This window comes from Nanorana parkeri, unplaced genomic scaffold (genome assembly GCF_000935625.1).
Source record: "Nanorana parkeri isolate BGI_ZX_2015 unplaced genomic scaffold, ASM93562v1 scaffold1841, whole genome shotgun sequence".
Classification (NCBI taxonomy): domain Eukaryota; kingdom Metazoa; phylum Chordata; class Amphibia; order Anura; family Dicroglossidae; genus Nanorana; species Nanorana parkeri.
The window spans coordinates 107,873-123,002 of record NW_017308109.1 but is presented as its reverse complement, the minus strand read 5'-3'; the positions used below and the strand labels follow the sequence as shown (position 1 = coordinate 123,002).

Here is a 15,130-nt window from a genome sequence, read left to right as displayed (position 1 = left end):
AAACATTATATATATATATATATATATATATATACACACACACACATATATTAGAGGTGCACCGAAATGAAAATTTTAAAACCGAAACTAAACCAAAATGAAAAATTTTAAAAAATATTTTATTTTTATTTATTTTTTAGAAACTTTTACATTTTTTATATTTTATTTTTATTTATTTAATTTTATTTTTTGCTTTACCTTTAGGGGCTTCGGGGAAATACAAGGGGTCTAAAACAGACCACTGATATTTCCCTTTTAAAATAGAAAAAGAGATTGAGAACACTCTTTTTCTGCAGACCCTGTTATAAATGAACAGGAATCTTCTATACTGAGTGTTCCTATTCATTCATAACTTGTGGACATAGTATGTTTACCTGTTTTCCTCTATAGCGCCGGCTCCTGTCACAGGTGGAGTGATATTAAATGCACTAGACGTGATGAGGAAGCAATAGTGAAAGTGCGCTTCGCTCATTCTGGCCAGCGATAGGTTAGCAAATTGCTCTTGGAAAGGTACGGCACCCCTGATCACCATATTTTTGTACATGAATAAGTGTGTATTGTTGTACATTAAAAAATATTTGATTTTTTTTCCACAGCTTGTCTACATGCACTACAGTCATAGCAAGCTGCATGTGTTTTTATAGGGCATGTTGTAATTGGTGAGGGTGCTCTCCGCACACCTTTCAGCAGTCCCGGCCAGTAGAGATGAGGTGCTTGCAGTAACTCCCACGGATGGCACCGTGTAATGCACAAAGTAGAAAGAATAGGTTACCAGCACTCAAAATGATTTCAAATAGATAAGTCCTTTTTATTGGACATACGTGTCACAATAGTCAAATGGCTATTTGACTATTGTGACACGTATGTCCAATAAAAAGGACTTATCTATTTGAAATCATTTTGAGTGCTGGTAACCTATTCTTTCTATTTTTTATAGGGCATATCTCCTAATTTTTGCTGGCTTAAATTGATTTTTTTCACAGTCTGCCCACATGCACTTCACTGATAACTGGCTGCATGTGTTGTGCACAAGGCAACTTTCCTACTTGTTGCTGGCTGCAGTTTTTCTATTTAAAATATATTTTCTTAAAAAAAAGTATAATATTTATTTGGCAATGTGCATCAGAACAGAATCTTACCTTTTTCTTTGGGAGAGCATGGGACAGGGTGATTAACAGGCAGGAGATTGTGGGAGTCAGGGACAGAGCATTGCCACTCCAAAACACAAAGTTATATCAGTATCACCAGCTCTTAAAGCTTACATTATATAAGATATTAGTGGTTAAGTTTACATCTGTTTTAACAAACTCTGCTCTAGTTTTAGTGCTGGAGTATATCTTCTATGTGCCCTGCCTTTGTGCATAGATCTGTAGACCCAAAAATTAATTTTAAGGACCAACAATAACTGATTGATGGCTTCAAAAGTAAGCACCTTAGCTACCTATTAATGTGGGGTCATTCCCTTTTTATTTTTGCATCTTTTGACAAATAAAGTGCAAAAATAGTGTGCACATAAACCAGCTCTCATTACATCACTCAGATTCATTCAACCCCGTTATCCCTATAGATAAAATTAGGCACACACTGGTTAGGCCTATTATTCCTGATTAAAACCTCTCCTGCTGCTGTCCATTTCCATTCTCTCACCTACAAGGTGTGATTTCTCATATCTATTACGTCTGCGAGGCCAGTGTTTGAGCCGGTAGCATTATCTTGCAAGGAACCCATTTTTTTTTTTTTTTCCTAGGAACAAGGTGGGGTTTAGGCCCAAGACAGTCCTTTTTCAAAATTAGTACCCAGTTTGCATTGCCATCCCTGTCAATGTTTGCTTTACCAGGGTAGGGCAGCCTTACAAGGAATAGCAATATAAATGTAGTTAGAAATGTAAACAATTGTAAATATGTAAATAATAAAATGTTTTTAAAAAACTGTATAGACCTACCAGTAAATTTGGCCTAGCCTTGCTATTTAAACCGTTCTTCTTTTGGCCAGTTTTACACTATGTCATCTATGGTCCCTTAATTTTTGCAGTAAAACTCTTGCTTGTACTCTTTCTGTAGTGCATGTTAGACAATTCAGGCAGTCCAGCTTTTTTGTCTTCTATCATGAAAAGTTTTCATTAAAAAAATGTATATGAAAACAGCCATCAGGTGTCTTTCTCACTTCGCTGCAATATTTTGATCTATTATATTAATAGAACTAGGTTGAGTTGAGTAAAACAATTTTAGTTTCTTGTGCACCTGATTTACAGGAAGTAAAACTCCAGTTAAAGGATTGCTATGCTGTTATTTGATGTTCACTAGCTAACTTGGCAGACCGTGGTAGAAAAATAACTGTATAAGCACTTGCATGTAGATCCTGGGATCAGAGGATGGACGGCTAGTGTGGAGGATCGGCACACCCGTAGTGTGTGCCCAAATCTGGTGTGCCCAAATCTGGCTGGTGTACTGCCTGGGGACGTGCATCCAAAAAGGGAGAGAAGGCTGTAAGCGAAGAGGGGGGAATGGGAACTCAGTCCGTGGCACCGCTGTGTGAGTCCGGGAGCTGAACGGTGTGAGGGAGACTCGGCGGTGTCAGATGCAGGATGAGCTGCTGTGGCCGCAGCTGTAGATAATGGTGCTCGGTCTCTGTCAGCACAGACTGGGGCAGTGTGCGGGAGTCGGTATATGGAAATGTCGGCAGTCAGTCAGATCTGTTATGGGATGAAGGTTGTAGCGGGAAAGGAGGGCGGAGGGCAACGCGTTTCAAGGTGCCTCCTCTTTTTCAAGCTCAGATAGAACGATATAGCGCTGGCGGGAAACCGCCGGTTTAAAAGTGACAGGTGGGCGGAGCCAGGAACGATAAGCGGCAATACCCTGGTTTGAAGCTAAGAACAGGGCTGCTGGTCAGTGGTTCCCGGCGGCAAAAGTCGCCGGGAGTCTGTTTAAACAGCCCCGATGCTGGCGACGTACACTGTACGTCGTCAGTCACGAAGGAAGGACAAATAGAGAAGAGCTCACTTTATTTGATTTTATTGTTATAAATAAGAGGGGGGAAAAGTCGTACATTAAAAAAGGGGGGTACTTTATTTAAAAGGGTACTTTGGTAAAAAACATTAAAAATTGTATTAAAAGAAGAAAAGGAAGTAATTAAATAAAAATCAATGAAATAAAAATGCATTGCAGGACCATTATTGTTCATTACTCATCATGGGGGACACTCTTTTATCCTTGGTCATCATGGGAGACACTGAATGGGTGGGGGACAGATGTGTTTATTCCAGTGTATTGACACTAAAAATGGTCATGAAGGGCATTGGTTTGTAATGTTTTATATTATGGTCAGAATTTCTAGTTCTTCATTGAGTCCTGTTGGAACAAGGGTGTTGAGTCTATAAATCCAAAAAGTCTCCTGTCGACACAACCTCTAAAATCGCTCTGCTGGGGAAAACTGATCAGGAATGTGTTTAATGGCGAACACGTGTAGATCCTGAATTCGTTTGCTGTGTTTTGCGGCAAAGTGTCGGGGGAACACTATGATCGCAATCACCATCGGCGATGAAGCATCTGTGTTCACCTATCCTCTTTCTTAGAGGGCGGATGGTGCGGCCGATGTATAATAAGCCGCATGAACATTTCAGCCCATAGACCACATGGTCATGCTCGCATGTGATGAATTGTTTGATGGATAACTGTTGTTGAGATGATCTGTAAATGTGGATTGTCCGTGAGTGATGAACTGACATGTGAGACATGTGGCTACTATGCACTTTTGAGGGCTAGGAGGAGAAAAAGGGCGTATTGGCAGTGTGACAATACCACCCTCAGCCTCACCTTGCACAGAGATTTTTCAGCTCATGGAACAACAGTCTAAGGCTAGCAGACTGAGAGTGATTGTCACTGGGGTTTGTTAACTCCGAAGTTAACCCTTACACACACAAACAATAGTTGCCACCATGTGTTTTAACTGGGCGGAGGATGCCCTGGTGGCTCCTTGGGACCCTTACGATCTAATTTATCGCTTTATCTGTTGCCTCGGCTGCTGCGACGGATCGCGGCCGAAGACGTCCCCGTTATCCTCATGGCTCCGGATTGGCCGCGGAGAGCGTTGTACGTGGTTCAACTGTTGGTGGGCGCTCCTTGGCGGCTGCCTCTGCGTCCGGACCTTCTGTCCCAGGGCCCTGTGTTCCATCCTTCTTTACAGTCGCTGGCTTTGATGGCGTGGCTGTTGAGAGCCAGGTCCTGAGGGACCGGGGGTTATCTGATGCGGTCATCTCCACGAGGCATAGAGCGAGCAAGGCGGTCTCCAGGAGGATCTACCACTGCACGTGGAGGGCCTATTTTGCCTGGTGCGAGGCTGGGTCCTGGTCTCCGTGCTTGTTTTCCATCAGCAAAATTCTTGCTTTCTTGCAGCGCGGGGTGGCTCAAGGGTTGGCCTTGAGCACGGTGAAGGGCCAAATTTCTGCCCTGACGGTGCTCTTCAAACGGCCCTTGGCGTCTAACGGTCTGGTCCGCACCTTTGTCCAGGGGGTTACACGTATTGCTCCCCCAGTCCATTCGCCTTTGGCTCCGTGGAATCTGAACCTGGTGCTTTCGGTGCTGCAGGAATCTCCGTTTGAGCCTCTTCGCAAGATTCCACTTCTGTCCTTGTCCCAAAAGGTGGCCTTTTTGGTGGCCATTACCTCCGTTAGGCGGGTGTCCGAGTTGGCTGCCTTGTCATGTAAGTCGCCGTTTCTGGTTCTCCATAGGGACAAGGCGGTTCTCCGGCCTCGGCCGGCCTTCCTACCTAAGGTTGTATCAGCATTCCATTTGAATGAGGACATTGTCCTGCCTTCCTTGTGCCCGAAACCGGTCCACAGGAAGGAACGGGTGCTGCAATGTCTGGATGTGGTGCGCACTCTGCGTGTCTATTTGGACGCTATTGCGTCGTTCCGTGAGACAGATACCTTGTTCGCAGGGGGCCCTTGTAAGGGCTGGGCCGCCTCGGCGGCTACCATTTCCCATTGGATTGGAAATGTTGTTGTACAGCTGTACACCGTTAAGAGGCAGGAGCCCCCTTTTCCTGTCACTGCCCATTCCACTAGGGCTGTTGGGGCATCCTGGGCCTTTCGCCATGGTGCATCTGTTTCTCAGGTTTGTAAGGCCGCTACTTGGTCTTCCGTTCACAATTTTGTCAAATTTTACAAGGTGGATGTATTGGCATCCGCGGATGCTGGTTTGGGGCGCAAGGTTTTGCAGGCGGCTCTTTGAGGGGTTCTTGGGTAGTTTGTTGTTGTTTTGCCCATCCCCCAGCGATTACTGCTTGGTGACGTCCCTACCATACAAGATCTACAATCTGTTGCCCTGTATCCTTCAATGAACGGGAGAGAAAATAGTATTTTTGTACTCACCGTAAAATCCTTTTCTCTCCGTTCATTGAAGGACACAGGTCCTGCCCTCTTTTTATGGGTGTACACTCCTAACTGCTTGTTAATAACTGGAGACTTGTCAGCAGGTGGGGGGTTGGGCCACCAGCAGGGGCCGCCCCTAAGCTGTCTTTTGTCTTTTTGTTATGTGCCTAGCGTCCTACTCCTGCAGGTGGCGATATACCCTACCATACAGGATCTACGATCTGTTGCCCTGTGACCTTCAAGTCATGCTAAATCTTCAGTGTTTAGATGATTTAACAATTAGTGACATTGCTGGAAAAGTGTGCAAACTTTAAAAACATCGCAGTTGGAGTAAATAGTTTAACCAATGCATTAGGTGTTCTAGTCAATCAGTTCTCAACTCGTGGGTCACGACCCAAAAGTGGGTCGCGACACCCTCTGCAGTGGGTCGCGATGTCATGTCTGCATAGACCGGCCCATCTGCATTAGAGAGAACTAGAGGGGGAATTTGTGGTTCAGCCTGTGGGAACCTCATAATGTAAAACTGTCCCCTCTCTCCCAGCCTCCCCCGGGCTCTCTGATAAAGTGATATGGCCCGAGGAGAGAGGACTATTTCCTCACTTTCGGCCGGCACATTAATATCAGGAGCCGCGGCTCCCAACATTTAAGTTAAAGTTCCGGCCTGCACTGGAGAGTACAGCAGATATCAATCCGCCGCTGTATCTACTGTACTCTCCAGTCCAGATAGTTCAGTCTGACTGGAATCAGATAAAGGTAGGCAGGCAGATAGGGAGATGTGCACTGTGGCAGGACAGGGGACACTGATGGATATTATGTATTCCAAGCCCACATAATATCCATCATGTATATCCATCACTATCCCCTGTCATAATGTATGTTAATTAAATACACAATGAATGTTATTACACAGACTGGGCTCAGAATACATAATAACAACAACAACAACAGAAAAACATAGACAGCGCTCTCGGATGGGGAATGCTAGCTAACAGACATGTGTGCTGCCCTGGAAACAGGAGGAATACCTGTGGATGCAGATAAACAAAGGAACACGGAGGGCGCAAAAACACAGCAATGGAGCACTAGCTGGTTGGGCTAGGGTGTGTATAAAACAGAAAAACAATGTACTAATAAGGAATAGTTGGCAGAGAATGGATGTAATGGTACTTACATGTGAATCCAGGAATCAGGATGTGGGCGGCCTGTGCGGAGGATCGGGACTCTCGTGGTGTCTGTAGATGTGCTGCTTGAGAGGGTTCGTCTACCAGGGAGGGATGCTGTGGAAGGAGAGAGGGGACTCTGTCCATGGTGTTGCTGAGAGGGTGTTGACTCTGGGCAGTGTAAGGGAGAATCAGAAAGAACCCGACGGTAGCGAGCCCAGGCTGAGCTACTGTGACCGCGGTTGTGAGGGACAGCACTCGGTCTTTGTCTGGTCAGCTGAGGGCGGTGTGCAGGAGTCGGTGTGCGAGCGCAGCTGACAGATCCCGGGTGATCGGGTCAGTGAAGGGACGGGGGTGTAGTGGATAAGGATGATCTGACCAACATCACACAGCCTTTCCAGTGAAAACTTCTCATCCGGCTTCTGTTCTCTTAGTGTGCACATACACCACAGCACTAGTCACTACTATGGGTGAGCCATACTCCAGATATCCAGTGGAAAATGGCAAACTCATAGGAAGGAAAGGGGCCATGGCACCATGGCATGCATGTGCAAGAACAAAAGACAACTTAGTTAATTAATACAAGGGAATAACGTTATTAACACTTTATATAAAAATGCCTTTAAGGTTCAGTATAGTATCTGAATGGAGTTATAGAAAAAGGATCACCCATATAGTGGAGTAATGCTATAAAATATAGTCCAGATCCCACAAAGCTTCCTTAAGTTGAGTATGTGACTAGATAGTTTACTTTTTGTGAAGCATATATACCATGCAAAATCAACATTAATTATTATTCAGCAGCATAAGGACTTGATATGAAATACAATTAAAGATATTTTGAATAAATGAATTGTACGTTATTCCTTTTTTCTTTATTTTCTAACTCCTGAAATTCCACTTCTTTTTTTTCACCAACTGGGGGGTATATGTATGTGGTAGTCACCAAACATTCACTGCAAGTGAGTCTTCCTGGTGCATGTGCTTTAATTGTAGGGATTTATTTACCTGCAGTGAATGTTTAGTGAATGTCACATTTACAACTTTAAAATATACCCCGGTTGTTTATATCCTGGGTTGTTTTGAAAAAAATTTACTTAAAAAAGAAAATTTAACTTACCAAAGGTTCGGGATGCCTCTATAGGCTCAATTGCCTTGTCCGATCACGCACCTATTTTCTTGCAGCTGTACCGGTCTCTTGCCGCTCCCAAACACTGGCAGTGGCGGCTGAATGAATCTTCATGATCCCTCAGTTCTTGCGATTACTTCAGAGGAATTTTCGTGGGCGATTGCTCACACGAATACAGGCAAGGCTCCTGGCCCGGATAGCCTTTCTTTACTGTACTGTAAGTCCTTTCAATCTATTCTTTCTCCTCATTTCATCAATGCTTTTAACGCGGTGGGTGACGGGGAATGTCTACCGGTTGACTCTATACGAGCTTATATTACTCTGATAGCTAACACCACACTTTTTTCCCTTTATTTAAATGGAGTCCCTTATAACATTCCTACCAGACCTAAAGGGTCTGGTATTGTTTGGGAGGGGGAACCGCACGTTTTTTTTCTTTTTGTTTCCTTATAAATAATTTTTTTCTTTATAAATGCAGCAGGTTCTATACATCGTACAGATGCGCCACTTTACAGACAGTTTAAGGGGACCCCCAAGGTATGATATTTATAGGAATATTTCATTTTTATTGTTTCACTTTAAGCAATGTTAAAATCACTGCTCCGTTAAAAATTATATATTTTTAAGTGTTTTTTTTTTTTGTCCCCCAGGGCAGTACCCGAATCCCCATACCCTTTTTATGGCCAATAACTTGCATATGAGCCTTCAAAAAGGGGACATTTGATTCTCAGAGTTCTGGTCCCATAGACTTCCATTGAGTTCGGAGTTCGAGTTCTAACTTTTTCCATGTTCTAAAGTTCGAACTCGAACCGAACTCAGGTGTGTTCGGCCCATCACTAAACAGGACTTTTACTTTGTTCCTATGGGCGCTTCATCCGTCCCGGCTTAAATTTGACATCCTTCGTCTCCCTAAACTTGGGCGTTCTGGCTCTTCCGTAAATTTTCAGGTACCATGTGGCATGTCATTTAGCATGGGTGTTTGACTGGTGCAGGCATGGCTGATCTAAACAATGGGTTCACATTGAACAGGTAGCATTATCTAATCCTCTTTGTACATTGCTGTGGTGCTCTACTGATATACCTGCTTTTATTAAGATGCACTCTATTATTGGTCACACTCCGGAGGTTTGCAAAAAATCTTTTTCCTCTGTAAACATTTACCCTTCGTCATCGCCTCTTTTCCCAATAATTGGTAATACTGCTTTTGCCCTGGGTCTGGGCGATCCCTTTTTCAGGGTTTTTAATGCCCTCCATTACCTTCAGGGCACAACATTTTGTTACTGTGAATTCTTGGCCTACCCGTGCACAACTGGACTCCGATGCCCGACGCCTCTGGCGTAAGACTCAATTAGTACATTTTTAAAAATCATTGTCTGAGGCCCATCTCTTTGACCAACCGCTCACCTCCTCTGAGGACGAATGTGTCCGCTCTGAACCACTTTGCTATACGATCTCTTTGATGTATACCTTACTTAATGCTCCACCTGTTTCTTCTGCCTTGCCTTACCTTAGGAAATGGGAACATGATTTGAATCTTATCCTGATGTCGGACCAACGGAATCGTATCTTGTTTTACTCTCGCAAAACCTCTCTTTCCACTAAATACCAGAAATTGGAATTTAAAATACTTACCCGTTGGTATAAGACCCCACAGGTATTACATTTTCTGTTTCTGTCTTCTCCTAATCGATGCTGGTGGTGTGGCCTAGATGAAGGTAGTATTCTTCACATATTCTGGTCATGTCCTGTTCTGACACCTTTCTGGGAGGAGGTTCAACAGTTTTTTAGAAATGTACTGATGTCCAGATCTCCTCTGACCTGGCCTTTACATCACAATTCTTATGCCAGGAAAACGTACAAATGGTCCGTCGTTTCTCATCAGATCAATGCTGCCAGAAGTTGTATACCTGACTTTTAGAAACAACAACAAGCCCCTCATATAGCTCTGTGGATCAATAAAGTGAATGAGATTGCAGGGATGGAGGGACATATATCTTCTGCCAAGGGTACTCAAGAGCAGGTTAGCCACACTTGGTTTTATTGGGTGGACGTTACCTATTTGACTGAATATGAGGACCTTCTGCGCTCTATCAATGGCTTAATTGTGCCTGTAGGCATGCAGCCTTTGGTTCTGGGTGGGAGAGGGATCCCATGCTTTCTGTTTCCTCTGCTGCTTTTCTTCTCTTTCATTTCTTTCTTCCTTTACCTCCTATTTTTCTTTTTTCTGTTCCATTCTCTTCATAATCTCTATATCTTGTCTTTGTTGTAGCCCTATTTTTTCTCTGTTTGTTTACCATACGAATGGTCCTTTTCTTTTTTCTCCTTGTTACCACTGCCTGATATGCCAGGGGGGCCTGGTTTGCTTTGTACAGACATGGGCGTAGGTTAGCTACCAGGTTGGGGTATTCATCGTGATATTTGTGTTTCACTGTGATGACTGACATTTATCTTTTTGATATCTGCTATATTGGCTGCTTTTTATTTTCCACAACTTCTTGGTATCTTTTCAGTGCCTTTACTTCTTTTGCTGGTTGTTTTTTTGTATTTTTTGTATATCTTGTCTCGTTCTTTCATATATAATGCTTGTAAAAAGTTGCCTAAATTAAGAATTTGAAAAAAGAAGTTTAGGAAAACATTTTTTGGGGATACACCTCAAACACAAAGTCATCCTCTCACTGCCTCCCTCAAAGTCACCAGATATTATACTCAGTGGCACTGTGAGAGGCTGTAGGGAAAGCCTGTGAGCACTACACTAAATTCTCTAAACAGAACTGTCCCACCGTACGCCTGGCCCAAACCCGCTGTATGTCAATCCCACGTGACTATACGCAGTTCTGAACTGAGAGTGGGCGTCACGAGGACGTGGCGATATCACTCTAAGCCTCACCCTGCAGAGAGATTTTCTAGCTCGAGGGACACAATCTCAGGCCAGCAGACTGAGAGTGATCGTCACCAGGGTTGGTTAACTCCAGAGTTAACCCTTTACACACCAAACGTTTGCTGCCACCATGTGTTTTTTAACGGAAACACAGACCGTGCCCAGCAAGTGCTGTGACAATTTAAAACACTTAACCAAAGCCTATGATACCGCTGTCCTCTCAGACAGAAATATGACAGGACTCACTATACAGTAGCGCTCTACACAGAGGCAAGGATACTTTAAGTTCGTATTTAGAGCAAAGAGATAAGCTTAATGATTTTTAAGATTTTAAGATCGTCCTTTAATAAAACAAACGGTGCAGATAATATACATAAAAAGATATTAATAAAAAGAGACAAAATATATATATACAGCAGTAAACTAAAAGGGAATAAAAGGTGAATACTTAACACTCCTGGTTTTAGGACTTCTGACAGAGTTCAATAAGCAAATGAGAAGTCTGAAGGGCTCTTGTTCAAGCAGGCTTTCAGCAGATGATGTCCAGAGATTAAAGGGGAACTCTTCTGCAATGTTAAGACTTCTTGATGTTGCTGGAGTTACTTTCTTGATGTTTTAGAACAAAAGCCATCTCTAGCTACGTTCAGCATCATTTTGTCAGCCCTCTAGGGGGCAGGGCTGGGGATGGAAAGCAGGAGGAGGATGAACCTTTATTTTACACCATCACCGCCCAAATCCAAATTATGAAATGTAGCTGATATTGTAGCTCAGGTTTATGACGTTCGTGTGAATGCTGGGTCACCTGGGTCATTACCTCTACCAGACCTGCTTGTGTTTATATTAACTTGTCCACAGGTAATAGATAAGTGCCTGGTTGCATACCTTTAATTAGGGTCGCCATAAAAGGTTTAGAGGGTTATTTGGGACTCACACTAGGCCTGGGGGGCAATAAAGATCACAGGCCAGATAAGCACATCTCTGTTCTGTGGAATGTGGAAGGCCTGGCAAATGACTAAATGAAGGCCTGCATTTGCTCTGAACTGGGGGACAAGCGAATGCTATTTTTAATATTCAGACTCAAACCCCACTATCGTCACAAGCTGTCACAGACCTACTCGGGCCGGAGCTCCAATACCTGCGTTGTCACTGCTCATACTTACAGGATGACTGGGTTGAATTACTGCCCCTTGCAGAATTCGCCTTTAACAACTCCCTCAACTCATCTACCCAAAGCTCACCTTTCTTCGCAAACTATGGGTTCTATCCGAAACCTCTTCCACTTACCTTCTTACCAACTAATATTCCATCCACCAATGACTACCTCAGGCAGATACAACGGAACATCACTCTACTTAAGAACAACCTAAACCGGGCCCAGCAAAGGCATAAACGATTTTACGGCCTAAGAAGACGTCAACCTCCACAATATCATATTGGTGATCCGTGGCGTCACAAGGGGGTGCGGGAGGTTTGCGGCCCGCACCCAGGTGACACCATTGGACGGGTGACACCAAAATGACTCGCAGTCATTTTGGTGTCACCCCCCTCTGAAAAGTCGGGCGCTCGGTCATGGACTGAACGACCAACAGTATCAGGAGAGTGGAGGGGACCCGGCGGCATACCTTATCCCGCCGGTGACTGTCCCCTCCTCTCTCTGCCGGCGTCCATCACCAAGATGGCCGCCGGCAGGCATCAGAATACTGCCGCGCGTGTGTGCGATGACGTCATCGCGCACGTGCGTGGTGATGTCACGCGCATGCACGCTGACGTCTCGGCGGGGTGACACTCGGTTACCGCTCCGGGTGTCACCCAGCCTCGGGACCTCCCTGTTGGTGATCTTGTATGGCTGTCAACCAAACATCTCGCCATCAAGGCTCCATCCAGGAAACTCAGTCGGTTGTACATTGGACCCTTCCCTATAGAAAGAATAATGAAGCCAGTTGCTGTCTGCCTCACGCTACCATCTTCATTGAAGATTCACCCAACATTCCATGTATCACTCCTAAAGCCTCATCGGCCTAATACATTCCGCAACAGGCAGACTCCTGCACCTCCGCCAATCATGGTCCAAGGAGAACAAGAATTTGAAGTAGAGCAGATCTTGGACTCTCGCCTCCACAGGGGCAGGCTGCAGTACCTCATCAGGTGGAAGGGGTTTGGTCCCCTGGATGATTCTTGGGAGGATGCTGACGTTCACGCCCCTCAGTTGCTGAGGCGGTTCCACTAGAGGTACCCCTCTAGACCCGCTCCGCAGATGCACCCCGGTGGGGCTTCCTTGAGGAGGGGGTACTGTCACAGACCTACTCGGGCCGGTGCTCCGTGGCTGCGGCGCACCATCCCGTCCATGACATCACGCCCGACTCCTCCCACTGGCCGCGGCGCCTGCTCAAGAACACAGGTGAGCCACTCACTCGGCGTTCTATCGTTGTGCAACGTCGAGCGAGCTGCTCTTTCAGAGACACAGCTTCCTGCTGAGACAGTTAGAGAGAGTTGCGCTGAGACTGCTGCCCAAGGACACAGCACCAGTTCCAGCCACAGAGTGTATTGTGGTTCCGCCAGACTGATCCAACCCCTTACTCCTTGATCACCCGCTCCGCAGCTGAGACCCAGGAATAACTTGTATACTGCTGGATTGTGACACAAGCATCCCCCTCCACTCGTTCCTTCGTTCACAGAACAGGCAACTGTGCAAAGCATTTTACTGAGGATATTGCCCATGAAGTTGGTTCCATTAATTAGTAAGGGTTCACAGTTACCTTTATTATTTTAAAAATGTGTTTAATGAAGACAAAATGCAATGACAAATAAAATAGGGTTTCTTTACATATTTTTCTGACTTAACTGGGAATCAGATCACATTTTTAGAAGCCATCATGCAGAAAGCCAAATATTTCTAGACAGTTCACATTTTCTTTCTCTCCCAGCTGTATATATTAAGTTTAGATTTTCATTATTTCTTCTTGCTATGAAGAATCTTGGATTTTCGAAGAATTCCTCCTGTGGTTGGGCGTCTAGTGAATATTGCCAGAGAAGTTAGAGATATCACCACAGACAGGAAATTATTAAAAACGTTCTACATCTCCCCAGGTAAGAAAATCCTCTGAATAATTTGTAAGCAGACCCCAATCAGTATTACCATGAAATTTTTCGCTGAAAATAAATCTAATGTATGTTGCCAGCTTGAGTTAAAGTTTTCTTGTACATAGATGCAGCACAGACCAAAAATATAGTGATAGAATTGTATTAAGTGTAAGACCAGGGTATGCCAAAGCTTGGTAGCAACAACATGTTTTGAAAGAAATTAGAATTAGATTTTGAGTATATTAAGCCCTGTTTGCCATGTCATGGCTCTATGTTCAGAGGTACAGAATTAATTTTTAGTATTTGTGTCATGATTTATTAGCAATTTTAGTAGCATAACTGAACTAGAAAATCTGCTCTGTGCTCTTGTACTGGATGATCCTTGCGGAGTTTTTTTTATCAGTGAAAATATATTCTAGCCAGTGCTGATCTGATGTTAAGACTTCGCAAAACTTTTATTTATGCTTTTTTTCCCAAAGACAATGTGAGTTGATGTGGCCCACTTTTATGTAGTGGTGAGGCTGGTGTGGTCAAATGACCCTGAGAGCTATACTAGCCAGAGCATAGCTATTAGTCAGCCACCTCGGCAAAAAGAGATACACTTATCTTCCAGATTTAGCATGGGACTAACAACTTCAGCCCGTAAAAAATAGGTAACATATAAATTTAGTAGGTAATATATATTTAGCCTTATACCTTCATTTAATAAATTCCTTAAAAAAATAATTAATTAATAAAACACGGATTTATCATAATTTTTAGAAACACAGCATACACATAAATGTAATGAACTTAAACTGACCATAAATTAATTTTTTTATGTTCAAATTGCAGATTGAACAAAAAAATAACAGATTCCTCCATCCACGATAAACAGTGTGGATGGATTAACTTTCTGCTGGATTATCGTATTCTGACAGTGGTGGGTGTGTTGCTGCCAGAATACCCAAACACTGATGAAACTTTTCTGACCGGCTCCTTCAATTTTCTGATCGAAGAATGCTGGACGGAAAACTGTTCTTGATGAAGAATTGAAGGCCAGTTCTTCATCAGGAACCTTCTGAAAGTCGCACTGTGTATATTTACTCCTCATAGAACATAATACTATAGGTGGTTTGTCTTTTCTCTAGATGACTTAGCTGTAGTCTATTTCCTTACAACATTTGTGTGAGCATGGATTGCACCATGTAATATAAAGAAGCAATTAAAGGATCAGTTACACATTTATACGTAAACATTTGACAAGAAGGAATGTTCAATTTAAAATGCAAGATCAAAAATCTTCAGATAATGTTAAATTTAAAGTGCACAACGGATATGCTAAAATGATGGATCATAGCTGGTCCAATACATGGAAAATAAACAAAGATCAACGATAAATATAAGTAGCATAAATTAATGTTGTTACCATGTGAATATTGCTGCCCTTTACAAATGGATAGTTTGGACATATATGGAAGAATTCTAAGCCACTCACAGCAGTGTATAAGCAGCAATATTTACAGGCAACATTT

General features: G+C 43.6%; 1 protein-coding gene across 1 annotated transcript in view; it reads left to right on the top strand.

Annotated features, from left to right (window-relative positions):
- Positions 1 to 15,130, top strand: part of LOC108799869 (extracellular serine/threonine protein kinase FAM20C-like) — a 152,612-nt gene that overhangs the window by 74,432 nt on the left and 63,050 nt on the right. The window contains exon 5 of the mRNA XM_018571797.1: positions 13,507 to 13,622. Coding sequence (XP_018427299.1) covers positions 13,507 to 13,622 — 116 coding nt within the window. The remainder of the gene's footprint in view (positions 1 to 13,506; positions 13,623 to 15,130) is intronic.